Below are 27,646 nucleotides of genomic sequence, written 5' to 3'. Positions count from 1 at the left end.
AGAAAAGTCAATTTTCAAGGTAATTCCTAACGCAGAGCTAATACTTAGTTCAACCCCAAGAAAAGTAGAGGAATGTACATTTGTTCCTCGAGAATGCAAAGCATAACCTTTTACGTGGAACAAGGCTTCTCCTTCAGCATGAGCTGCAAACTGTCGATGAACTTGGTAAAAGGTGGGTTAACTGGTGGTTAAGGGGATGAGTTGGAGAGGCGAGTTAAGAACGACGGGACAGGTTCAGGGGAAAGCAAACCTAACCTTTCCTTGGAGGCCATGTCCTGACCTAACCAGACCTTACCTTTCTAACCTCACTTAGGATGCATGCCCTGACCTGGACCCCCCTCCCCAATAACACTAAACATCGAAGACAATGGATGGAGCTTCCATGCAGAGGTATTCCGTTGTTCTGCAAACTACCCGAGTTGGATAATACCCCACAGTCACTTGCTTTCACCCTGTACTAATTTTTACCTGCTGTTTGGTGAGTATGCTTTCATCCTGTAGATTGATTACTAAGTTGAACTTGTATTTCAGTTTTGATTATTTTGTTTACACAAAAAATAGGCTTGTGTCATTAACAGAGGTGTGGTAGTAGTGAACCTTATGCACTCCATTTAGGTGTATCCTCATTGTTTAATAATACATTACAGGGTGAATGTGCTGCTGTGGAGAAGTTTTAAATAGAGAAGGTAGGTAGGAAGAGTTACCTACTATTTCCTCCTCACCACCAAAGCACATCATACTCTTCTCCCAATTACACTACAGGCAGTCCCCGGTTATTGGCGATCAGTTTTTCGGTGCTTGCCTAGTGATGAAAATCAGCGATTTTCGGTGCCAATATATCCTGATTTCCACTTATCAGCGCTGATAATCGCGTGTTGGCGCTGATACATACCTAACAGAGGCACTTATAACCGAAAATCGGCGATTTTCGGTTATTGGCGAATTTTGCTTATTGTCATGCCATCGGAATGGAACCCCTGCCAATAACCGGGGACTGCCTGTACTCTCCTGGTTGAGAGGTGGGTTTGTTCAAAAGTTAGGAGAATCAGTACACCTTCTCTTACTACTTTAGCTGCTTCCGCCTGCTATTGCTGCACCACTAGAAGCTCAAAGTTGGTAGGTTTCCTGTAGCAGTTGTCCTACCCATGGAAGATGGCCCAGTGTCATTGACTGCAGCTAAAGCCCCCAGAGGAGAGTTAGACATGGGATGGAGGCAAGAAGAGGAAAGCACTTTTCTTCCTCCTCCTCCTCCTCCTCCTCTTCATTGTTGAGTGCTTCCTTGCCCTCTTCCTCATCTTCTTCATCTTCCTCCCTGGGGAAGAGGAAGAGGAAGAAGTCCACGAAGGCCTCCCACAAGAAGTCATGCAGGACTTCCTATGAGCACTTCTTGAAAGAGGGAGTTAAGCCATCCATGTGTGACCCTTCTGCTGATGGCTGGGCTGGGACAGGTCTCAGAGGACAAACTTAGTACCTTGTCCTGGCAGTCAGCTTTGGTCATGAGGACTGCTCCTGTCACTTTCAACTGCATTTTACCAGAAATAGACCAATGTGAGCTAGTGCTGCCTGCCTGCTTGATGCATGCACAATCCTCACAGGCCCCAGAGTTGAGCATGCATGACAGCACTTGTACCCATTCACCAGTATATATTCTTCCAGTTTTGCTGTTACCAAACGTAAGGAGTTATGTGGGTCAGTCTACCTTAGCTTAGAACTCTAATCCAGATATGGATCTTCCACAGCTCACAATATTTTGACCAGTACCTTCAGTACTAATCTTATCTTACAACAAGGTCCTGGGAACATACCAGAGCAGACTTGTCATCCATACTTAGTAAAGCCAGTGTTACCCCACACATGCTAGGTGCAGAGGCTTTCCTTGTACAGTGTGCGACCACTCCAAGCCTTCCCATGTCTTCACAGGTAGGAGACATGCTCAACCCACTATCCCATTGTATACTGTACTTAGTGGAGTGGCTTTTTGCTTGTGCTTCTCTAGGTGCATATGTGGTTGAGTCAGAGTGCTACTTTCTCATTCTGTGTATTCCTGTGTGTGCACATCCTTGGGGGTTCATGTATAATGGGCCTCTTGATATGGAACTCAAGGATGTGTTTTACACAATAGTGCTATATCCACTCTCCTGTGGCTTTAGGTTACCTGATGTTTGGCATATTTTCCACTTGAATGCAAGTGACCATACTTAGCCTATGCTTCTCCCAAAGCTTGAAGGGTTGAACCACCACTACCTTCTCGTTCAGTGTTGGTGGTCATGCCCATGAGAGATGGACTATTCCATTCACTAGTACTTGCAATTGAGCACATCAAACATTTGTAGTGTCAAGTTTTGTTTTGACCAGTCATATAGAAGTCCATGGGATATTAACCATGATTTGTTCCTACACAAATACAAATCTTCATTCTTTACATAGGGGTATAGTTTGCAGACGCGAACTGGAATGGCTGTTTGATTTGAAGACAAGGTCGTTAACTGTCGATAGGTAGGGGGAAACCCCTCCCACCTGTCAATATGCACTCCACTTTGCTTCCGGCTGTTGTCGTGTTTGGAAATCTGTGTAGATTTTTTGCCTGACTTTCTGTTTGTTTTGCTATGCTCTTTAAGTATTTTTCTTTGATTTGTATGATTGTTTTTGCTGTTTGCCTAATGAAATTTCAGGCACTGCCCAGGAAGGACAGGTCTTGCAATAGGTTCTTCTGCTATGTAGAGGTGGACCCTCACACTCTCTGTGCCTCTTGCATGAGGCACATGTGTAACAAGAATAGTCCATGTTCAGAGTGCCGTCTCTGGCCGCCTAAAAAGTAAAAGTGGGTGAGGTTTGCTGGGAAGAAGGCGAGAGAGAAGAGGGTCTCCTTGGTGTCATCAGATTGTAATACTCTGCTGGTGACACCAAAGGTTCTCTTTGTAACTTTTCTGCCACCTGCTAAGCTCCCCTCCCCTCCCTCCCCTATTGTTACTCCAGAGGAGCAGTTCACCCCATGCCAACTCCCACTGAAGGGAGGAGGACACCCCAGTCCCACATATCACCTGAGGCCTCTTCGTTCTGAGGGATAGTTTTCCTCTGGAGGATGCTCTCTCCTGGGATGAAAGGGAGAGCCTCACTCTAATTCAACTTTCAAGGTGCGGCAGAGGATGAGCAACTCCATCTCAGGGAGCTGTGGCCCCCAGGCATCTCGGGTGAGCTCAGTGATTTTTCCCTCTTTGACGATCTGGAGTCGAACAAGGTGTTGCCTGCCACTGCTTCTACTATGACTGTTACAGCTTCAATAGTCATGGTCTCCAGTGGCTCCAGGATTACCCCCACTTACTCAGTATCTCCCCACGTCTCATCAGTGATTTGCCCGAAGGTGTTGCCTTCTCAGTGCTGACCTGTCTGCCAGCATGGCCCAGCGAGAGGTGAAATGTAAACATGCAGGTGCTCTTTCACTCCCCTCCTCCAACTCTTCAAAGAGAGCAGCTCAGGGGTCCCGGGATAGTGGCAAAACCTAGCCAGCCTGATTGCCCAGACCTAGCATGAGGCCCTCCATTTAGTCTTCCCTTCCTGTAGAAGCTCTGGCTTCCTGGAAGACTGGGGCATGCTCGAGGGACATGCCCCACCCATGTTTGCATGAACAGGACCACTCTCCCGACCATTGCAGATGTAGTCACTGCAGGTTGACAACCACCCACAGTCTCATTTCGCCTGGCAAGACTTTGATCTCTGCCAGACTGGGGAAGGGCCAACATTCCGAAACCTGTCCTCTCCACCTCTTTGGGGTTTCTGGTAGCCGGACAGGCATGAGGTTTGAGACTGGGACCATTCTTGATCCCATCCCAGCCCTACCATGGAGGTTTACCTGACTGGTTCAGTCCACGGACTGGACAGGTCATTTTCAGTGGTTGAGAGATTGCCAGGGGCTCTGGCGAATGTCCCTCACCTGCAGAGGGAGCAACTCAGGAAGACTGGGAACTGGAGGGACCTGAGGGTCCTGTGCCCCAGGACTCAAAACACTCCTGAGTTTTAGAGGCACTTTGTTGCGGCCATTAAGATGATACATCACTTCAATGCACTTCAGTGACCTTGAGGAAGAAGACTGGCCTGTGCTGCAAATCTTTTTTCAGCCATCAAGTCTTTATGGGGTCCGCAGAAGGAACTGAAGTCACTGTGGCCAGGATCTTATCCTCGACTGAAGTTTTAATCTTCAGGAAATTCCAAACTGAAGTTTCGTTCTTCAGTGAAGTCAAAACTCAAGTTTAGTTGTTCAGTGAAGTCCCAAAGAGGATGCCTTGTTAAAGAGACTGTTGCTGTCTGGAGGTAGGACTGTCACCTACCTTCCCCACCAGACAGCCAACTTGAGGTTGAACTTTGTTTTGAAGAGGAGAGATGCTGTTTTGTCCTGTCTCTCTCATTTTGTTGGACCAGAGTCAGCTTTGGCTCTCAGAATTGGACTGGTGCTGGGATCTACTTCTCTCTCTTCCCTCAGAGTGAGATGAAGGCCTTAGTGGAAAGGCGTAGAGTTGAGAACAATGACAAGCTAGTCCACCAGGCAGTATCTAAGACTTCTTGGTCTTTGCTTGGCACTGCAGCTCAACCTTTAGGTCATGTTGGCTCTTCCCCATTGAATCAAAGAAAGTCCAGACTTTCTCTGCCCCTCATAGAGGAACCCACCCCTTTTCTACCCTGATGGCGACAGGCATGCAGTTGCATTGCTTTCAGCGCCCCACCCATCCTAGAAAGAAAGGCAAGGGCAAGAAGAAGGGAGGAGGACCCTAGGGACTGTGTTCCTTCCTGCTTGCTGCAGATGGTGGGGGAAAACCTGTCAAGCAACACAGAGCAGAGACCTTGGTAGTGGATGTTCTGCAGGAAGGATATCTCTTACCCTTCTAGTATCCACCACCCCTCACTTTTAATCTGGTATGGTTCCAGATATATGTTTGCTTGCAGAAGTATCTTGCTTTTTTGGGAGGAGGTGAATGCAATGCTGCGGAAAGGTGTAATAGCAGTCGCGATCGGTTGAACTCCAGGCTTTTACACATCTGATCTTGATGGGGAAGGTGTCAGGTGGTTGGAAACTGGTTATCGCTCTCTCTCTTCTTCAAGATGTAAAATGTTTGCTCACTGTTAGATTCCACCAGTGAGGGCAACTTCATGCTTTTGGTGGACATAAAGGATACGTATTTTCAAATACCCATCCATTTGATTTCTCAAAGTACCTCCACTTTACCCTAAGAGGGATGGTCTTTCAGTTCCAGGCACTGTTTTGGATTCTTGGCTGCCCCCCAAGTGTTCATGTAAGTCTTTTCAGGTATCTCTATGATTGGCTAGTCCTGGCGTGCTCATCTCCTTTCATTTTTGTCATGACCTTGGTGTGGTGATAAACTTTGAGAGGTCAGATCTCATGCCCAAGCAGAAGGTAAAGTACTTAGGCATGCTGATAGACATGGCAGCAGTGAGAGTTTTTCTGTCAGGCTCTCACATCAGCAAGTTCAGGGAGGTAGCTCAGAAGTTTGTCTCAACAGGAACAACCTGCTTGGCATTGGCAAGTCGTTCTAAGTCACCCACTGTCTTTGGAAAAGCTGGTCCCTCTTGGGCAGCTTCACCTCTGTTCCCTTCACTGGAGGCTAAAGGAGTTCTGGTCTCTAGTGAGAGACCCTCATTTATTTTCAGTTCCTCTCTCACAGGAAGTAAGGAAGGATCAAAGTTGGTGGTTAGATGACAGGACCTTTAAAGTAGGAGTACCACTTGACACTGCCTCCGGAGATGCTTCTGTTTTTGGACGCAACCAACGAGTGGAGGGATGCACACCTGGAGAAGTTGGTGTTGGTGTGTGGGAACAGAACAACAAGCACCTCCACATCAACACCCTGGAATTGAAGGCAGCTCTCTGGCCCTTCAGGTGTTTCAGGATTGAGTAATGTAGTAATCAGTGGTGTTTATGATTGACAACATCACAGTCATAGTGGCATATGTCAACAAGCAAGGGGAACTGGTGTCCCTCCCCCTGCATCAGTTGGCAGTGCAGGTGCACAAGTGGGCGGTGGCCCACTTGGTAAAGCTGTGTGCCAGTTACATTCTGGGTACTTGGAACGTAGTGGCAGATGAGCTTAGTCACCAGAGTCAGGTAATAGGGACAGAATACTGCACCCCAGCTTAGCAAAGAGGCTTTTTGAGGTTATGGGGGAGCTCCGAGCATAGACCTGTTTGCTGCTTGATACAACAGGAAACTCCCAGTATTCTGTCCAGCAGTGCTGGACCCATCGGCTGTGATGGGGGATGCCTTCCAGCACTAATGGGACAATTTAGTGGCTTAGGTTTTCCCTCAGTTTTGCTTGATTTGCCTGGTAATCAATTTGTGGTTTTATTTTCTCTTGGAATCAGTCTTAATTGAGAGATGTCTTGCAAGAGTAGTGGTTCAATTAAGACTGATTCCAAGAGAAAATAAAACCCTTCTGGGAAAGTGCACATAACCATGTCTCTTTCCACCCTCTTTTCCATAAGGGAGGAGGGAAGAAGGGAAGAGAGAAAGAAGTATCAACTGGGCAGAAGTTCTCCTACTGCAGATGCCTGGATGAAATGATACTTATTGAGTCTCTGGAGCTGGCAGCAACATTGCCGAGACCTGGGAATGGATCCTTCAGGAGAAGTATCTATTTCCCTTAGGTCTCAGCAATTCTTTTCATCAAATTTCCATCCCACTTCCTCTCCTGTGCTCCTGATTCGGGAAATGCCAGTCCGGCAAGAGCTAATTGTCTTGGTATCCTGTCATCTCGCAGAAGCTTCCCCAAGGTGGAGAATGAAGGAGGTCTGCCTTCAGTCTCCATCCTTCTTTCCTCTTCAATGTATGAGGAAAGAGTTAGGCTAATACTTGATTGAAGGAACCTTCGAATATGCATGCATATTCTCCTCACATCGTGTGTCTACTTCTGGATTCACTGATCGAGGAATAGGCGTACACCTGTAAGACTTTGTCTTGAAGGTGTGTGACCAAGATGATTAGTACCTTCTCATCAACATCCTGAACTCAAGGCAGCCTTTTGGCCTTCCGAGAATTCAGGATGAGTTTAGACAGTGGTTTCGTTGAACAACAAAACCACAGTAGTGGCATACGTCAACAAACGAGGGAATCGTTTTTTCCTCCTGTTTCATCTGTCGACATTTGCAGGTACTTGAGTGTTCTATAGCGCACTCGACAGCTCAATTAGCCAGACGCATTCCTGATGGGGATGTATTAGCAGGCAAGCTGGGCGGCCTTGGGTTTCAGTGATCTGGACAGAACATGCGCTTCACTATTTTATTCACGAAGGTTCACGAAGAGACTGCTTGACTGAGAGATCCCTACCGTCTTTCTGCTGCCTCCTGGCACAACAAAGTCGGCAGTTTCTCTCTCCTTTGTACCAGACCCAGGGGCCATTACGGTGAGGCATGCTGTCTTTTTGGGAAAAATCGACATCTAAGTTTTTCCCTCTGTATTTGTCTGTTTCACTGGTTCACAAGCATTGCTCAGCCCGAGTTACAGACAAATGCTGGAAGACTCCGCCTTTCGCCTGACCTGATAGCTCTGCTTCCGAGGCATCAAGAAGAGTTCTGCTTGACCCAACCTCCTGTAGCAGCTACACAAGGAGCAGTTCTTCAGGCAGTACATCCATGTGTGTTCAGGACTGGGGAACCTTCCAGCTTTCCTTGCAAGCATAGGCTTTCTCTCTAAGTGGCAGCATTTATAGCTGGATATCTCTTGAAGTCCTCTGCAACACTGTCCAAGCATCCAGAGTCTGGTAGTGTTGTGTCGTATGAGCGCACTGTGTCTGAGCGCCCATCGCATGAACGTTCATTGTCCACGTTTCCAGTTCTTGGGCGCCCGGTGTCTTATCATTCCGAATTGGAAGATCCTGTGTATACATGTCCAGTGTTTGGACATCAAATCTCTGAGCACCCATCATTTGGGCGCCCAGTGTCCGCTAAGAGTGGAATGGTTTCGAAGTGTTCAGTGTCTGCTCCGACAGCAAGTGGGTGCCCAGTGTCCAAGCATCCAGTGTCTGTGGGCGCTTCCTTTGAGGTTCATCCACCTTCCAGCAAGTATGTGGCCTCGCAAGAAGAGCTTCCAGTTCCTGATATTTCAGGTGAGTTTTCTTCAGTTGTCCAAGACCCTTCGTTGGTACCGCTTCAACTCCGACTAGACAAAAGTTCTTCAGAAACCAGGTCCGGTAGTTCAAGAACCCACAGACCCACCGAGATCACCCGTTTCCTCCGCCAAGGAACAACCTACGTCGAGCCATTCGGCACTGCTCAGGTATTTCCTGATCTGCTACCCTTCATTCATCTCTCCAGCCGTCCCTTCGTCACCGGGGTCAGCCTTCTTGATGCGACAACCTCCAGGTACTGCCAGGCTAACTTGTATGGTTCTGTCTTCATCTTCGAGGAGAGCTTTTGCCCATATTGACGACTGGTTATTAGAAAAGAGAGATGTTGGGAAAGCAGTTTTCTCTACGCTGCCCTCTCACTTGATGCGGCAGAAGTATCTGTCGTATGCAAGTGGAGAAGCGCCGTCCTTGGGAGTGTCTGCCTCCTCTCAAAGGGACTTTTCCAGTATCATAGATGCTTCACGTCACTCTGCTTTCTCCTCAGCCAGAATTCTCTTTACTGCACCAGAGTTGGACCATCTTATTACAGACATCTTTAAAGTCTTCGAGGTCTTCAGTTTTCTGGATTGGACTGTTGGGGCTCTCGTTAAGAAAATAGAAGACTGTACGACTCAAGAAAACTTCACGTCGGACTGGTTGGGAGTTCTGGCTTGTGGTGATAGAGCTGTCAGAGACAGCGCGCAAGAGTTGGTGGCCATCTTCACCACAGGAGTTCTGAAGAAACAAGATTTGTGGTGCTCGTTTATGGTGAAGGGAGTCACCCCATCTCAGTGTTCTTCTCCTCTTTCCCCCCCCCCCCCAGGCAAGAACAGTTTATTCCCTGCAGGACACCCTGGAACGTGTATCAGCAGAGCTCCAGAAAAAATTGATACAGGGTCTTCTTGCTCTGTCCACCAAAAAGACTAGGTTCCATGCACGAGCCACTGCAACTTCCACATCTGCTAGGATGTCTTCGCCTTTGCAACAACAGCCCTTTCGAAGTAATAGAGTTTGATTCCAGTCCCTACCTATAGATCCAGTTTCCGAACTTCCAGACCCATCAAGAAACTTGCCAACAAGTCAGCACCTTGAAAGTGAGTTCTCTGTCCTCCATGTTCCAGTGGGAGCAAGACTTCTTCATTTTTGGACCGAGTGGAAGAACAGGAATGTAGAGCCATGGGTACTGAAGGTCTTGAAAGAGGGCTATGCAATCCCTTTCAGGGAAAACCTCCCTAAGTAGCCTAACCTCTCCCATCAGCTTAACGGCCTACTCAGTAGGCTCGGAGAGGTTTTCAGCCCTATCTCGGGAAGTGTCAGCTCTACTCAAGAAAAAAGCCTTGGAAGCAGTCAAGGATGTAGACACGGAGGGGTTCTACAACTGCCTCTTCGTGGTTCCCAAGTCATCTGGAGGATGGAGACCTGTCCTGGACGTCAGTGCCCTGAACTTCTTCGTTCAAACAACGAAGTTCAAAATGGAGACGAGCCAGTCGGTATTGTCAGCCATCCATCAGGGAGACTGGATGGTCATGATCGAAATGCAAGATGTGTACTTCCACGTTCCAGTTCACCCGGGTTCCAAGAAGTATCTGAGATTTGCGTTCCAGGACAGAGTCTTCCAGTTTTAGGTGCTGTGCTTCGGCCTCTCCACAGCTCCTCAAGTTTTTACTCAAGTACTCACCCCCCCTAGTAAAATGGTTACATCTCATGGGGATAAACATCTCTCTGTGCCTCAATAACTGGTTCCTACGCTCCCCCTCGAGATCTCAGTGCATGGAGGACCTTCAGAAAACACTTTGACTTGCTCAGGATCTAGGACTTTTAATAAATTTCAAGAAGTCTCAGCTAGTCCCGACTCAGCCTATTCTATATTTGGGGATAGTGATAGACTCTGAGTTCCGGCTTTTCCGTCCTAGCAGAGGATCTGAAATTGTCTCAGAAAAGTCCAAGACTTCATATCTCGCCCCCTCCTGCTCAGCCAACTCATGGATGAGTCTCCTGGGAACCCTATCTTCCATAGAGAAGTTTGTTCCATTGGACAGGCTACACACAAGGGTCCTGCAATTTTTACCTAAAGGCCAATTGGCAAAGGAAGTCGTTCCCGGATTTGTTCATCTTCAACACCACTCCCGAGATCAAAGAGGACCTTCGGTGGGGGCTGGTGAAGGACATTTGCGACAGGAAAGGCTCTGGCTCCAATGAGCCCAGACCTAACGTTATACTCAGATGCTTCGGATCTCATTTGGGGGGCTCTTCTCAATGGCATGGAGGTTTCAGGAATGTGGTCTCCAACCGAAAGGAATTTCCACATCAGTGTAAGAGAATTAAAGGCTATTCATTTTGCACTTCAATATTTTGCAAAACAGGCTTTCAACAAGACAGTGGCAGTCCATTCTGACAGCATGACCGCCCTGGCTTACATCAAGAACCAAGGAGGGACTCATTCCTTTTCGCTCTATGAAGCGACCAAGGATTTTCTTCTGTGGGCACTAAGCATTCAGGCAAGAATGAACATCCTGGTGGACGAATTGAGTCCTGGCAAGCAGGTTCTACCAAAGGAGTGGACACTCAATCCACAGGTGTGCACCAACCTGTGGAAGCTGTGGGAAAAGCCGTTGATAGACCTGTTTGCGACATCGAGGAACCATCATCTTCCTCTGTACTGTATTGTCCCCTGCTCCGGATCCACAGGCATGGGCGATGGATGACATGCTGCAGGACTGGTCAGGACATACTGGAAAAGTTTACCACACACAGCTAAGTGTTGATGACCCTAGTCGCTCCCTTTGGACCACACAAGGAGTGGTTCCCAGATCTCCTAAGTCTACTGACAGATTTCCCAAGGCTACTTCCTCAGAGGAGAAATCTTCTCAAACAGCCGCACCTTCACAGATTCCATCTAGGGTTATCCACTCTCGCTCTGACAGGCTTCAGACTGTCAGAGAGCTTGTGAGAACGAAAGGATTTTCAAGGAAGGCTGCAGAAGCTATTGCTAAGTGTAGGCGACAATCTTCTTCTGCTGCAGTCTACCAAGCCAAGTGAACAGTTTTTCGGAAGTGGTGCGGGAGCGAAATATCTCCTCTTCTCAGACATCTGTAGCCCAGATTGCAGATTTTCTCTGTTATATCTTAGAACCTGGAAAGGACTAGCAAAATGTACCATCAAGGGTTACAGAGTAATGTTGTGTTCTGTATTCAAACATAGAAGAGTGGACCTGCCTTCAAATCAAGACATCAGCGATTTAATAAAGTTTTTTAGTACTAGTAAGCAAGCAAAACATTTGGAAGTCACTTGGAACTTGGTTGTTGTCCTTAACCCTTAAACGCCGAGCCTTTATTTATGAAAGTGTCTGCCGATGCATCAGTGAGCGTTTGGGAGTTAGCACGAAGCTGAAAAAGTTTTTCAAAAATCACAGCACGCTTAGTTTTTAAGATTAAGAGTTCATTTTTGGCTCCTTTTTTGACATTGCCTGAAGTTTAGTATGCAACCATCAGAAATGAAAAAAATATCATTATTATATATAAATATTGAAATATATGACAGCGCAAAAAAAAAATTTCATATATAATTGTATACAAATCGTGCTGTGAGCAAAACGGTTAAAGCTAATGAGCTATTTTTTTCTTCTTTGTATTGTACACTAAATTGCAATGATTTTGGTATATAACAAATTGTAAAACGATCAAAGCAACACAGAGAAAATATTATCACAAAATGATGCTTGAATTGTAATGCGTGGACGAAAAAAAGTTTTTTCAAATTTCACCATAAATCGAAATATTGTGCTAGAGACTTCCCGTTTGTTGCAAAATGAAGGTAATTGATTGAATATTACTAGACTGTGAGTGTTTTAGCTTACAATTGCGTTTTTCGACCATTTCGGTTGAGTTAAAGTTGACCGAAGGTCGAATTTTTTCTATTTATCGTGATTTATATGAAAATATTTCAAAACTGTTAAAAGCTACAACCATGAGTTATTTTTGGTTGTATTCTACATGAAATTGCACACATTTTCATATATAAAACTTTATGTAACGACTAATATAAAACGGTGCAAACATTACGACAAAGTGACGAAAGAATTTCTGAGATGTTCGGCGAAAGTTACGCGCGTGCGTAAAAAAGTTTTTCAGAAATTCACCATAAATCGAAATATTGTGCTAGAGACTTCCAATTTGTTGCAAAATGAAGGTAAATGATTGAATATTACTAGAATGTAAGAGTTTTAGCTTACAATTGCGTTTTTTGACCATTTCGGTCGAGTCAAAGTTGACCGAAGGTTGAAATTTTTTGCAGTCGACGTACGGTACGTCTGCTCATCACCCGACAGACAATTTTAGTCGACTTCCGATATGGCCAGTCAGCGTTTAAGGGTTAAATGGCTGTCAGGACCGTTGTTTGAACCTTTGGAGTCATTGTCACTTCGGAATCTAACGAAGGAGACCTTATTCCTGATGGTACTAGCTACAGCTAGGAGAGCTAGTGAGCTGGATGCCATTGATAAACGGGTAGGCTTTTCTCAAGGCAACGCTGTATACTCACTGATTTTGGGCTTCTTGGCCAAAAATGATATAGAGGGATGAATAAATTTGTTTTGTATTTAGCATTTCCCAAAGTTTTGTGAGAGAGAGAGAGCGAGTGTAATTGTTGTTGTGAGTGGTTCGGTTGTTGGAGTTCGTTCTGGCGCTTGTCTGTCTGTCTGTCGGGAGTTTTCGGTTTGGGGAAGTCTTGGGTAGTTGAGGTCCAACCTTGAAAGTGGACGGGCAGTTCGTCTGGTTTTTTGTTCTGGATACCCGGTACCAACATTGATGGTGTATGTGTCTCTTCTTCCTTTTGTTAGTTGTTGGTGGAGGGTCTGTTCTCAGTTTTGTTTTGTGGTTTTTGTGTGCTGTGATTGCGACCGTGGACCTTTTCTCCATCTCCAGCAACCGAAGATCAGGGTGAGTGTTGTTTGTTTGTGGGTTTGAATTCCGCCACATTATATTTGGCGCCCAACGGGACAGCTGGTGTTGCAGCTGCTATTGAGATTGGTGGCTGGTAGTGTGACTGAAGAAAAGGATGGAAGAGGAACTAGTGAGGTTGAGAGAGGAGAATGCATGGTTAAAGAGTGAGAATGAGAGATTGAGGCTTCAGTTGGAAGAGATGGGATCATTGGTAAGGAGCGAAAGAGAAATGAAAGGGGAGATAAAAGAGTCAGAAGAGAGAATGGAAGAGAGGGTGGATAAAAGTTGGAAGGAATGATGAAAAGTGTGGAAGAAATGGTGAAAGGTATGTTCAAGGGTGTTTTTGGAGAAGGGGCTGTTGGAGGCAGGTCCTCTGGAACGTGTGAAGGGGGCAAGAGAGAAAGAAAAGGAGGAAGAAGTGAATGGAAGCGTGAGTGATGAAAGTGATGTGGGAATAGGAAGTAAGAAACGAGAGAATGAGAGGCAGGGGTAAGGAAAAGGGAATGAAAAGCAAGGGAAGGAACAGAGGAAAGTAAGGATAAGTCAGGGGAAGAAAAAGGGAAGAAGGGAAAGGAAAGGAAACTGGTAAGAAGGGCAAGGAAGTGGGAAAGGCAGGAAAGAAGGGAGAGGGTGAAGATACTAGTGATAGTGAGGTGGATGGAGGTGAATGGATAAAAGTGGATAAAAAGAGGAAGAAGAAGAGTGTAATGAGTAAGATGAATGTCAGTGCGGAAGTGGACTCTTTGTATTCGGAAGAGGGTATGAAAGGACAAAGTGAAAGTAGGAAAGTGAGAAAGAAGTGAGAAAGGCTATGTATGTGAGGAGGCCCCGGTGTGAAAGGTATGATGAGTATGGAAGGAGGGATGTGCATGATTTCTTTAGGGAGTATGAAAGGTTTGTCAGGATAAGTATGGGGAGAGTCAGAGAGTGTGGGCACGAGAATTAGGAGGATATTTGACTGGGTTTTGCTTGATATGTATAGGGTTACAGAGTGTGGGAGATGTTGAGTATGACAAGGTGAAAGCTAGACTAGTTGAGCAAGCGAGGCGTATGAAAGCGAGTGTTAAGTATAAGAGGAAGGATGAATTTGATGAGGCAAGAATGAAAACTGGGGAAACCTTGTCATTGTATGCTTGTAGGCTGGAGACGTTGGCAAGGAAGAAGCTTGGGGATGATGGGATAGATGAATGTAAGGAGTTAGTACGGAGTTGTTAGGGACAGTGCCAGATGGAGTTAGAGAATTTGTGAACTTGAAGCGGAAGGAGAAGAAAAGATGGACGAGTGAAAGGTTGACTTGGGGAGAAATTTTGGAAATTGTAGAAGATTATGAGCTTGACAGGGTTATAAAGAGAGCAGAAGTGTGAGTGTAAGAGCTGGGGTAGATGAGAGAGTGCCAGAGTTTGGAAGCTTTAGGGATGCAGTGTTGAGGGGCCCAATGAGAATGGCCGATAGTGTAATAGATAGGAGTGTAAGAGCAAGTAATGTGGAGGTGCCAGTGAGGATGAATGGTGGGTTTGTAACTGGGGAACAACGGGTTGGACGGGTTAGGGATAGTAGTGTATAAAGGGGAAGGTCGGTGAGTGGAAGTTGAGCGAAGTGTTTTAGATGTGGAAAGGAGGACATACAAAGAATGAGTGTAGGTGGGCTTTAGGAGCGTGTTCGGGTGTGGGCAATCGGGACATTTGGTAAGTGAGTGTACGAAAGATAGGGGGGTTAAATGCTACAGGTGCGGACAGGTGGGTCATATTGCTAATGGTTGTAGGGGTACCCGAGTGAATGTAATATGTGGCAACTGTGGTAAGAATGGGCATTATGCGAGAATGTGTTCAGAACCGAGAGCGAAGTGTGTCGAATGTGGAATGGAAGGGCATGTATCAAGTGTATGTAGACGAAAGAGGGTGACTGTGACAGCGAATTCGGGAAACTGAGTGTGAAGGGGGTTCAAATGGGTGGATCCTCCAGGATGCAAGCGGTGCGTGTGATGCATGTACGTGAGGGGTTGTTGCATGAGGGAGGCTTTGCTGGAAAGACTGACGAGTGCATGAGTGTGCAAGTGTGTTGTAAGGGAGTAAGATTGATTGCGTTAGTAGATACCGGGTGTAGTATGAATGTCATATTTAAGAATGGATGTGAGAAATTGAGGAATACGTGTGAAATTAGGAATTGTCAGGGGGAAGTAAGAGGGATTGGAAATTTAGGGGTAGCAGTGGTTGGAAGAGTGTGTGAACGGTTAGAAATTGGGGGTGTAATGATGGATGAAAGTGATTTTTGTGTGACAGAGTACGAATGATAAATATGATATTTTATTAGGAATTGATTTTATGAGAATGCATGATATAAGTGTGGATGTCGGGAGGGAATTTTAGGAAAGGGCGCTGTTAGGGAAATAACGAAGGTTAAAGGAGGGGATGTGTCTAAAACTAGTTTTGTAGGTATGGTAGACATTGCAAGGAGTGAAAATGATTTGTTGAGTGAAGAGGAAATTAAGCAGATGCAAAATCAGTGCATGAGAATAAATATGTTAAGAGTGTGTGTGTTAGAGGGTGTAAGAGTAGGAAGTTGGCCGTGTGAGTTAGAAGTGTATAAGCGAAGGGCTAAGAGATTTGTTGTATGTAAAGGTATAGTTTACTTTTTGCATCAGGAAGGAATGTGGGATGGGGAAGTGTATGTGCCAGTGTTTTCGGAAGACGCAGCCGTGGGTATGTGTTTATTAGTGCATGATAGGTTTGGGCATCTGGGGAAAAATAAATTATGGGAATGTATGAGAGAGAGATTGTATGTGCCTGGATTGAATAAAATTTGTGCGGATGTAGCGATTACGTTAAGCGGACTGTCAGAAGGGTAAGTATCAAAGTGTGCATGATGAATCCACCTGTGTTGCGATTGCAGATGAAAGAGTTATTTGAGATGGTTGTGATTGATTGTGTGTCGTTGCCTGTGACTGCTAGAGGACATGTGGGAATGGTTGTAATGGTAGATCATTTGAGTAAGTTTGCATATGCAGTAGCACCGGAACAAAAAGAGTGAGACTGAAGCGGAGAATGGTGGGTCAAGTGATGTTGCCAATGTGTGTGTGCAAGCCGATCGAATGTTGAGTGACAGTGGGCCTGAATTTGTTGGATGGGAGTTTAAGCAAATGTTGCGTGATTGGGGCATAGAGCATGTGTACTCTACGCCAGTATATACCCAGTGCGATTGGATTACGGAGAATAACGGTGAGAACGTTGACGGAGATATTAATGTATGATGAGTGAATGATAATGATTGGGATGTAAATGTTGGCGGCGTTGTGGGTATACAACGCCACTGTGTATAAGGGAATCGGTATGTCTCTGTGTAAATAGGCATATTAAATTTTGAAAGATAGTGAGACCGAGATTGGGTATATCTGAGAATGATAGGGAGGTATGGAAGAAGACGCATGAGAGGTTCTGAAAGTTACAAGGTGGGCGAGAAAGTGTTGAAAGAAGTAATCGAAAAGGGCGTTGAATGTAAATAAAGTGCGTGAAAAATTTGAGGGTCCGTATGAAGTGTTGGAAGTTGGTCCCAGTGGGCTTAGTTATGTTGTAGGGGAAGTATGTGTAGATGGTAGTGTGAGAGAAATACGGGCGCATTATAACCAATTGCGTAGATGGAAGGATGTACCGGAATATGTGAGAGAGAATGGTGTGTATAAATGGTTGAAATCGAATGTAGGTGAACCAAGTATGCATGAGAGCTTGTGTATGGAGGATCAGCAATTTGTTTTGATAGAGTATGGTAGAAAACGTAAGAAAGGGAAGAACGTAAAGTGAACAGAATGATCGTAGGTTGTGTGATAGGGGTGTGAGTACCAAAGTGAAAATGAGTGATAAAGCGTGTAATATGGATGAATGGGATGGTATGAATAGGACGTATAGCATATCGGGTTTGATATAACTGAGTTGACTGAACGTTTAGGGTAAGTGAACGGTTGAAGGTGAGCGAAAGTGTAAGAGTAAGAGAGCGTAGCAGTAATATGCGAGTGATTGAAAGCATGAATGAATCGTTGCAAGAATTGAAAGGTCAATGAGTGAATGGGATGGGTTAGTTGAAGAATTGGGGAGGTATTTGGGAACGAGGTAGAGGGTATAGATGAGATTGTAGATGAAATTGAGAGTGGTAGTAGTGAAGAAGATAGTGTGAATCTGAGAGAGAATGGAGGAGAAAATGTGAATCTGAATGTTGCTGGAAGAGAAAGTGATTCTGAGAGAATGATTTCGTGCCCATGAACGCGATCTAGAGGACCTGCTAGTGAGCATCCGTGGGTGTGCGTGAAGGCAATTTGAAAGGGGTGTGAAAGGTGTTAGTTGGGAAATGCTAAAAAGGGGGAGAATTATAGAGGGATGAATAAATTTGTTTGTATTTAGCATTTCCCAAAGTTTTGTGAGAGAGAGAGAGAGAGAGCGAGTGTAATTGTCGTTGTGAGTGGTTCGGTTGTTGGAGTTCGTTTACGGCGCTGTCTGTCTGTCTGTCGGGAGTTTTCGGTTTTGGGGAAGTCTTGGGTAGTTGAGGTCCAACCTTGAAAATGGACGGGCAGTTCGTCTGGTTTTTTGTTCTGGATACCGGTACCAACATTGATGGTGCATGTGTCTCTTCCTTTTTGTTCGTTGTTGGTGGAGGGTCTGTTCTCAGTTTTGTTTTGTGGTTTTGTGTGCTGTGATTGGCGACCGTGGACCTTTTCTCCATCTCCAGCAACCGAAGATCAGGGTGAGTGTTGTTTGTTTGTGGGTTTGAATTCCGCCACAATGAGGACCCAACTAACCCTTGGCCACATTCCTTTTCAATCAAGAACCTGTCCGAAGTACTCGGTCCATCCGATCAAGGGAAAGTCCTCTGCCCTGTAAGAGCCTCACGAGTATACTGTACCTAGAAAGAACCAAAAGTCTTAGAGGTTCCTCCTCAAGTCTTTGGTGTTCCATGAAAGACCCCAGCCGTCCATTGTCCAAGAATGCATTAACATTCTTTTTAAGATCTGTGATTTTGGAAGCACATTCGGCAGTTCAGGAGGACTTACTACCCTTATGGAAAGTAAAAGCTCATGAAATAAGAGCGGTGGCTATGTCCTTGGCATTCAGACGTAATCTGTCTCTCTCTTCAATCTTGCAGTCAACATATTGGAGGTGCAAGTCAGTGTTTGCCATGTTCTTCCTACGGGATATTGAAACGGTATACGAAAAATGCAGTACTTTGGGTCTATTCTTCGCAGCTGGCATGGTATTGGGGGATGAAGGACAGGAGGAATGACTTCCTTTTCCTCTATCTGCTCTCCTTGAATAAGGATAGTTGCACTTCTTGGGAAGTCTGGTGAGCACTGAGTTGTGAGTGTCACCAATCCATGTTTTTATGGTGTTGATTAATTTTGTGGTGGTGTAGGTTATATTTTATCTGGTCTTTGTTCTCTGTTGTACTATGCCCAGTGCTAGGGCATATCCACATATTATTTATGTGTCCTTTTTGGACTGTAAGCTTTGCCAACCCGTGATAACCTCCTACGTTGCAAAGCACCCACTCAAATAGAAGTGACCCTTGGCTCTACTGCTGCTCTGCTACAGGTTGAGAGGAGCTTCGACCAGAGGCAGTACTTGTCTGCCATTGCTCCCTCACCAGGTAAGGTTACAACAGGCATTTCAAAATGCTTGCTAACTTTCTACTCCACATTCTTCTCCATATCAGAGTTTTTTTGGGATAGTATATGTCCATTCATCCCACCTCCAATCAATGTGGGATTCAGCTGTGTAATTATTTGGTGAGTTACTCATATAAAAATCACATTTTTATAATAAAATAAAGTTTCATATATACTTACCAAATAATTACATGATCAGAGCCCTCCCTCTACCCCTCTCATGGACATAGAACATAAACAAATTGAACTCTTTAGCTACGTTGTACCTATTCTTCCCTGAAAGTGGGCGGGACATTATACCTACACCCAAAACAAAAAGAGTGCTACTGCGAATTGTGAATTTTGAGCTGCCATGTAAAGTAGAAACTACAGCTATGTAATTATTTGGCAAGTATATATATATAACTTTATTTTATTATAAAAATGTCATTTTTGTGTACCAGACTTAGGAAAATGTAACAGACTTTTGCCATATTTATTGTGCAATTATCGCAAGTTTTTTTTTCAGCCGACTCTTGTTCGATGCTGGAGAACGGGGAAATAAAGAGTACATATCACAGTTAATACAAGTATTGAAACAAAACAATGCGTCTTTGGAGAAAATAATAATTTCTCACTGGCACCATGATCATATTGGCGGTTTAGAGGACGTTCTGAAATGCTCACAAGAAGGTAAGGATGTGTGTGATCTAAGTTAGTTCTCATTTCATACTTTTAGATATTAGTACAATAGTTTAAATAAAGTGTAGCCTACTTGAACGAGACTATGATGTCACATTTGTAGATCATCATGGAGCTTGCCGTTAAGATTGGGTCATAAATGAAAGGTGAAAGTTAAAACTTAATACAAGTAGGTGCATTGATGAAGAGGAATCTTTTTCATAATGGTCATAGATATATAAAAAGGTTGCCTTTCATGTCTATATATTGCTGAGATATACAAAAAGAGGTTGCCTTTCATGCGTATATATTGCTGATGTATTCATATGAATTACAGACTGTATCTTTACAAGTCTTTACCAGTCTTTGTGTGTAGACCTGTTCTTTCAGTGAGGATACCACATTCTCACTGTGCTCTATAAATATTTGCTTGGTATCTATCAATAGTGAATATACAGCCAATTTGAAAAGTTTTTTGACTTACTAGTCATTAGTTGCACTATGTAGATAGTCATTAGTTTCACCATAGAGTATATTTAGATTCCTAGTGCCGGCAGACTTTTAAAAATGCCTGTGTCAGGTCACTGCTTATCGGTAACATTAATGTTACAATAGAAGTATTTTACTTCACTATTATACAGGTAAGGGTAGGCCTATCCAGATTCTTTGTGAAAAAGCAAAGTTGTTTACTTTTCATAAAAGTTAATACTGTATTCTTACTAAAATATAGATCAAACACAAATGGAGATGAGAATGCAAAAAATTTATGTACTTTATAAAAATACTGTATATCAGCGAGTTGTGTCCATAATTCTTGTGATGTAATACAGTATATGATATTTATCAGAAAATCGATATTGCAGATATCCCTAGTGTTCATAAATTTCCTCGAAATGATGCTGAAGATGATCCTTTGCCCGATGTAGTAGAACTGCAGTCGCTCACTCATCAACAGGAACTGGAAGTTGAAGGAGCAACTGTGAGGTAATTTGGTTTCATTGTTCTTTGAAGTTTTAAAAAGTTCTCCGTAAAGAGTGTTATTGATATAGCTTTCTGTAAGTGCCTTTGGTAGTAGGTAAGATCATTCTTAAGTATATGGTGTAAATGCCCCATAGTACAGTTATCTTATCTAGCAGCCTAGAAAGATGCAGTTAGCAAAGTTGTTCCACGGATGAAAGTATTTTCAAATTGTTTTCTGGTAGCCACTTGCCTGCTGGTAGGGGACAACCCCCTTTCTTACTACATTTATTTGTTCTTTTGGAAATATAACACATCATCATTTATGTATGATATCCTCAGAGTGACTTGGGGTGTTCATTGAGCTTGGTAACAAAGTCATTAACTGGTGGGTTTTATGGAGTGAATGGGGAAGTACTCCTTACTCACCTTCTCATTAGTCACTTTTATATAAGTAACTTACCAAATAATTACATAGCTGTACAGTAATCCCCCAGTATTTGCAGTATTTGGGGATGCATTACACCCCGGCGAATAGCTAAAATCCACGAATACTTAAAATCCCTCTAAAAACACTTAGAACCCTATTTTGATAGTTTAAACAAAAAAACTAAAAATGCATATACCTGAGTATTTTAATAGTTTTATCACAAAAAGTGCATTTAGTCTTGTAAATATATGAAAATACAATAATTAGTGAATATTTCTCAGTGAAAAATACCGTGAATGGGCAAATTTTCCGCGAATAATGGGTAGATACGTTCCACAGAGAAATCTGTGAATACGTGAGTCTGCAAATAGTGAGACCGCGAATACGGGGGTTGACTGTAGTTTCTACTTTACGAGGCAGCTCAAAATTGAAATTCATGGCAGAACTCTTTTGTTTTGGGTGTAGGTATACTGCCCCTCCCTCTTTTGGGGAAGAATAGGTACAACGTAGCTAAAGAGCTCAATTTGTTTCTGCCGACTAATGACTGAACACTAGTTATTAGCAGCTCTTGATTTGTTTTCGCTGGATGGTCGGAGATCATCTTTCATGAAGCACTCTTTGTTTTTGGTAGCGCAGCTATTTAAATTAGCTAGAATTTTGGATTATTTCTTCGATTGTGACTAGTCTAATTGGAATTTTGACCCATTATGTCTGACTCTAGTTTGTCTAGCATTAGGTATTGCAGCAAAGGCTGCAAAACTAAACTTACTTCTGCAAAATATGACTCATACCATTTGTTCTCTGGAATTGAATTGTGACGAATGTAAGGACTGGGAGAAGGGTAAATGGAAGACTTTACAGACACACTTAGACAAATTGCAGCGTGACCGAATTAGAAAAGCTACAGCTAGGGCCGAAGCTAAGGTTTTCCGCTAGTACAGATCGTTCTCCAGGAGTTGATATTGATGTTATGCCTATCCTTTCAACACCTTTGACAGCTTTTTCTCCCATTTCTAGTCCTCCAGCTTTTCGTGTCACTCCATTACCTAGCTCTCATTCTGCTGAACCCAATGCCATTGCCAGCTTAGAAGCACAGGTAGATCAGAAATTTATTTTACTTGTGAATACTGTTTCCCAGATTGGGAACTCTGTGAAGGTCCTGATGGACAAATTTAATAGTGAAGTGTCAGTGAGGGGGCAGCTGTTTGTCCCACCGTTGCTCCTAGACCAATATCCTTGCCAAACTCCCCTTGCTCACCCGAGAGGAAGCAAACTGGTAGTCCAGGGAGATCAGTGGGGTTTGTCCACGAGCACCCGACGCCTCATCCGAGCCTGTTGTCTGCCAGTCCCAGGCTGCGGAAGAATGCCATTGGAAAGGTGTTTGAATGGATGTACATCCCTTATCTTCAGGTGATTCAGATTCTCCCACATCAAAGAAACGCAGTGACTGTTTTGCGAAAGTTTCTAGGCCATTGAAAAGGCCGGGGCTCTTCCTTGGATTCAGATTTGCCCCCGTCTTGTAAGCGAGCTGTAGAGAGACAACGTAGCTCTCTCTCTTCTTGTAGTTTTTGGGAGTCACCAGCGAGAGATTCTCGCTCCCATTCAGGTGCGAAAGTGCATTCCAACCCCAAAAGAGTGTGTGCCAGTCCAGCTTATCGGCGCCAAGAGTACGAGCGCCCAGTGTACGATAGTGGTGTGCATAACAGCCAATTTGAAGATTGTTCGGTGTCCAAGCTATCATCTCTAGAGCGCCAAGTGTCCGAGCGCCCATCGTATGAGCACGCTTCATCTGAGCGCCCATCACATGAGCACGCAGTTTCCGCGTTTCCAGTTTGTGGGTGCCCAGATTCCGGGTTAGAAGAGCCCATGCATGAACGCTAGGAGTGTGAACTCAGATATAAAGCGCCCAGGTGCCAAGCGCCCATCCTTGGGGCGCCAAGTGTCTGTGAAGAATGGAGCCGCTTCCTAGGAGTCAGTGGCGCTCAATGTCTGTGCATCCAGTTGCTGTAGGCCTCTCTCAAAGTCCACCCTACTTCTAATATCTTCATGACCCGCAAGGAGAAATTTTCAGTATCTGATGCTTCAAGAGAATTTCCATCTGTTGCTCAAGATCTGCCGTTGGCGCCGCTTCAGCTTCGGCTTGATAAAGTGTTGAGCCTTCTTCAAAAGCCAACACCGGTAGTGCAAGAGACTGTGGAACCCCCATGATCACCCACTTTGTCCATTGAGGAACCTGTAGAAGAGGAGCAACCTGCATCTAATTACTCGGCACTGCTCAGGTTTTTCCTGGTCTGTTACCCGTTGTTCTTCTCTCCAGCCATCCCTTTATTGCCGGGTTAGCAGAGAAGAGGGAAGTCGGGAAGGCAGTGTTCTGTTCGCCTTCCTCTCATTTGATAAGGCAGAAGTATCTGTCCTATGCAACTGGAGAAGCTCTGTTGGGAGTTTCTGCCTCCTCTCAAGGGAACTTCTCCAGCATCATAGATGCTTCTTGTCATTCTGCTTTCTCGTCGGCCAGAATTCTCTTCACAGCCTCGGAATTATACCATTTGCTTGAAAATATCTTTAAAGTCTTCGAGGTCTTTAGTTTTCTGGATTGGACGGTGGGGGCCCTAGCCAAGAAAATAGAAGACTGTTCGTCCCTTCAAGAGAACTTCGCATCGGATTGGCTGGGAATACTGGTGTGCGCTGAGAGAACTGTAAGAGATGGAGCACTAGAGCTAGTGACCATCTTCACATCAGGAGTCCTCAAGAAATGAAATTTGTGGTGCTCACGGCAAAGGGAGTCACCCCATCGCAACATTCTTCGCTTCTTTAGTCTGTTCCCGCAGGAAGAAGTTGACTCAGGACCTCCTCACTCAATCCACCAAAAGGACTAAGTTTCCTACACGAGCTACTACTTTTTCCACAGCTACTAGAACGTTGTCACCCTTGCAGCAAGAGCCCTTTCAAAGTTCTAGAGGTCATTTCCAGTCCTGACCTAGAGCCAGCCTCCGAACTTCCAGACGAACCAGGAAACCCATTAACAAACCAGCACCTCAAAAATGAGTTGTCCGTCCTCCGTGTTCCAGCGGGAGCAAGACTTTCCCATTTCTGGACAGAATGGGAAAAGAAGAATGTGGAGCCAACATTAGGCGCTGAAGGTATTGAAAGAAGGTTATGTTATCCCGTTCAGGAGAAACCTCCTTAGTAACCTCTCCCATCAGTGTAACAGCCTACTCGAGTAGACCCAGAGAGGTTTTCGGCCCCATCTCGGAAGTGTTGGCCCTACTAGAAAAGAAAGCCGTGGAAGTAGTTGAGGATGTAAACACGGAGGGTTTTACAACCGCTCTCCGTGGTGCCCAAGTCATCTGGAGGATGGAGACCTGTCCTGGACGTCAGTGCCCTGAACCTCTTCGTTCAAAAAACGAAGTTCAAAATGGAGACAAGTTAGTCGGTTTTGTCGGCCATCCATCAGGGAGACTGGATGGTTACGATCAACATGCAAGATGCTTACTTCCTCATTCCAGTTCACCCGGACAAGATTCGTGTTCCAGGACAGAGTCTTCCAGTTGCGGACACTTTGCTTCGGACTCTCCATGGCCCCTCAAGTTTTTGCCCGGGTACTCGCTCCCCTAGCAAAATGGCTATATCTTATGGGGATAAACATCTCTCTGTACCTGGATGATTGGCTCCTATGTTTCCCCTCGAGATCCCAGTGCATGGAGGACCTGCAGAAAACTCTTCGTCTTGCTCAAGATTTAGGCCTTTTAATAAACTTCAAGAAGTCACAGCTAGTCCCGACTCGGTCTATTCTATATTTGGGGATAGTGATAGACTCTATGAGTTTTCGGGCTTTTCCATCCCAACAAAGGATCCTAAATTGCCGCAGGAAAGTCCAGGATTTCGTAACTCACCCCTCCTGTTCAGCCAACACATGGTTGAGTCTTCTGGGAACCCTCTCTTCCATAGAGAAGTTCGTTCCGTTAGGCAGGCTACACACAAGAGTACTGCAGTTTGTTCTGACACGATACAGTATACAAACCGTCAGTCCTTTACATTAGGAATTACTTACGGTGAAGCTGGACATGGCCGTTAAACTCTTGAACAAGGTGGTTAGGCAGCAACTACTGCCAGGTAGGCAGGATTACCCACCTGCCCGGATGTAAACATTCCAGTTTTCTTTCAGCCGTCATGCGTTGCAGACATGGTTTCGGATCTCTTTGCCTGACTGTTGTTAAGCTCTTTATTATCCCAGTGGGATCTTCCTTTATTTTTGTGTATATATTGCATGTGTTTGATATTTATTAATACAAACCCACAATTTGTGATAGCCTTTCATAAGCCATTGTTCCCTTGCTTCTATGTCTCGGGTTTGACAGCCAAGGGTGTACATAGAGGGGCCTAACCAAGTGGTAATGCTTCTCTTCCAGTAGTCCTTTATTTAGATCCTGAAGGTGTTCCCCTTTACGTTCGGAGATATTAGTTGGGACGTAATATCTTTGCTCCCCTACATTGATTGGGACGTAAGAGTTCGCTTCCCTTCTTGGGATCCTGCCCTCTGTGTACAAGGGCATGACTACTTCCTTCCTACTTGTGCTGAGTGTTGTTTTGCCGCATGCGCTATGAGAGTTGCGGGAGGGGAGGTTGCAGACGCTGTTGGTAAGTTCTGCTTCCACGGCGCCCGTGGTGGCTCCCCTCCTTCCTTCTTTCTCCCTATAAGTTCTTATCTCTCCTTCGCCCTCTTCACCTGCTCGTCGGGCGAAGACCGCAAGGGGGCAGCCGCGGGTTGTTGGGCGACCTCTTCTAAGGGGCCTCCTCTCGCTGTGTAAGGCAGTTCCCTCGTAGCGAGAGGAGTCTCCTCTACTAATCATCTTTGCTTTTCTTTCAGGTTGACAGTGAGCATCACAGGCACAGCGGTAGTTGGCTGGATATCTCAGGGGATATCTTGCATGGAGTCCCAACGTTCATTCAGTGTTGCTTCGGGATCAACCACGGTACCTGGTTAGAATGGTATAGTTCCACGTTGGGATCGTTTCTACTCTGTTCCCGCCGATGCGGATTGATCACTGCCATTGCTGACCTTTGTGTATGCTGTGGCACTGCCTTTGGCACATCTGTGGTTCATCTGCTCCTGCTGTTTCCTGTGTTATGCTCCTGTTAACTCGACAACAGTCTTTGGGCGGCCCTTCCTGGTCTCCTGCCACAGCCGTCCTGATCGTTCCTGTCACTGCTGGTGACTTTCATGTGACGTTCCTGGCCGTTGCTGTAGCTCCTGCCTTCCGAACCACTTCCGTAGCTCCTGCATTGGCTGCCCTGATCGTGTCTGCTGCTTCTCCTGATGGTCGTGTCCTGGGCCGCTTCCGTTGTGTTCCTGCCTAGCTGCCCTGGAGGTTACGATGTCCGCCATCCTGTAGATGATGTCGGGGTGAAGGTGAAGGAAGTCGCCCTGTGGAAGTGACGTTTCTGGCCGTTGCAGTAGCTTCTGCCTTCTGAACTGCTTCCGTAGCTCCTGCATCGTTTATCCTGATCATGCCTGCTGCTTCCCCTGGTGGTCGTGTCCTGGGCCGCTTCCGTTGTGTTCCTGCCTAGCTGCCCTGGAGGTTATAATGTTTTGTGTCCACCATCCTGTAGAAGATGTTAGAGTGAAGGTGAAGGAAGTTGCCCTGTGGAAGTAGCTGCCGTCTTCTTCAACTTACCTTCAATTTTGTCTTCTGCTGCCTCTTCCCTTCCTCTCCCAAAGTTTGAGGGGGTCTCGGGAACCAGACAGACCTCCGTCGGCCAAAAGAGGGGAAGGCTGCTTCTTTCCCCTTGATGCCCTTGGACATCTAGGGACTGCCTCCTTCCGAGGAGGCAGTGGGTCTCTCGTTGGCTCTTCCCAACCTTCAGGTTAGGAAACTGATTCACATACCCCTGGGTCTTGTGTTTCGGGAGCCGTGGGCGCGCAGACCTCGGTTTGCAGTCCTGTTCCCAGTCCTAGGGGTTCCGCCTCTAAGACGGGGGCTGCTTTGGGCGCTTGTTCGCGAACCACTCCGAGTGCTCGAGATTCGGTGGAATGTCGAGTATCCCAATCTGGTCTGGAGAGTACTCTCCCCGGCCCAGTTCAGGAGCAGTGCGAGAGAAAGGGCCGAGGCACCCAGGTGTCCCAGCTCTTCCTGCCAGCACCACAAGTGCTCCCCGAGTGCTTACCAGTGCTCGGTCGGGTTCCCAGCCTGGTGTCTCGATCCTATCGGCTGAAACACCAGAAGAAGCAGGGAAGTGATTCCCTTCTGGAGTCCTGTGGGACTTCTAAGGTACTGACTCTCTTCTGGGAGACAAGTTTCTCTCGTTGGCTCTTCCCACCCTAGGTGGGAACCAGTCGCATTCTCCTGTGGGGACTTGTGTTTCAGGGGCTGCGAGAGCGTGACCTCTCAAGGCCATGCCCTCATTGCCAGTCTTAGAAGTCTGCGTCTAAGATTGGTTCTGTGCCTGGCTCTTTTTTATTTCTTTGGAAACTGAAAGCAGCTGCTCTCGATTTTTGGGAGTCTTGTAGGTTGCTTGAATCCTACAAACCATGATACTGCCCGCCAGCTGCTTCGGTTGCTTGGCTGGGTTTCATCCTTGTGTCTTGAACCTTAGGGTTCGAGCATGCAGGATAGCAGACACAGAATTCCCCTTTGAACCTTCTTGAGGGACCTCGGCCTCAAAGGAGTTTAGAGTTCAGGAAACTAGCACTAGTTCACGTCAGACGAGTTCCGCCTTTCCAGTTGCGATTGTGTTCGCGTGATTGGCTCGGCTTGCTCACCCTGCCCAGCCCCTGGTTGCGCTTGTGAGACTTGCTCGGCGCCCTGCCTGCCTCCCAGTCCACCGCATACCACCCAGTCTGGATCGCGGTTGCGTGATCGGCTTGGTTTGGTGCAGTTCGGCTGAGCCCCACTCGGTTTTT

The 27,646-nt window shown here is 45.6% G+C and overlaps 2 protein-coding genes across 3 annotated transcripts in view; one reads left to right on the top strand and one right to left on the bottom strand.

Annotated features, from left to right (window-relative positions):
- Positions 1-27,646, bottom strand: part of Ufc1 (Ubiquitin-fold modifier conjugating enzyme 1) — a 109,880-nt gene that overhangs the window by 34,128 nt on the left and 48,106 nt on the right. The window lies entirely within an intron of this gene.
- The window catches only part of LOC136842135 (endoribonuclease LACTB2-like), a 63,658-nt gene that overhangs the window by 654 nt on the left and 35,358 nt on the right, over positions 1-27,646 (top strand). Inside the window, exons 2-3 of the mRNA XM_067109495.1 lie at positions 19,207-19,370; positions 20,222-20,342. Of these exons, the coding sequence (XP_066965596.1) occupies positions 19,207-19,370; positions 20,222-20,342 (285 nt within the window). The remainder of the gene's footprint in view (positions 1-19,206; positions 19,371-20,221; positions 20,343-27,646) is intronic.

This window comes from Macrobrachium rosenbergii, chromosome 9, assembly GCF_040412425.1.
Source record: "Macrobrachium rosenbergii isolate ZJJX-2024 chromosome 9, ASM4041242v1, whole genome shotgun sequence".
NCBI classification, from domain to species: Eukaryota; Metazoa; Arthropoda; class Malacostraca; order Decapoda; family Palaemonidae; genus Macrobrachium; species Macrobrachium rosenbergii.
Note: the sequence above shows the minus strand (reverse complement) of the source record. Positions and strands in the feature narration are given on the sequence as shown.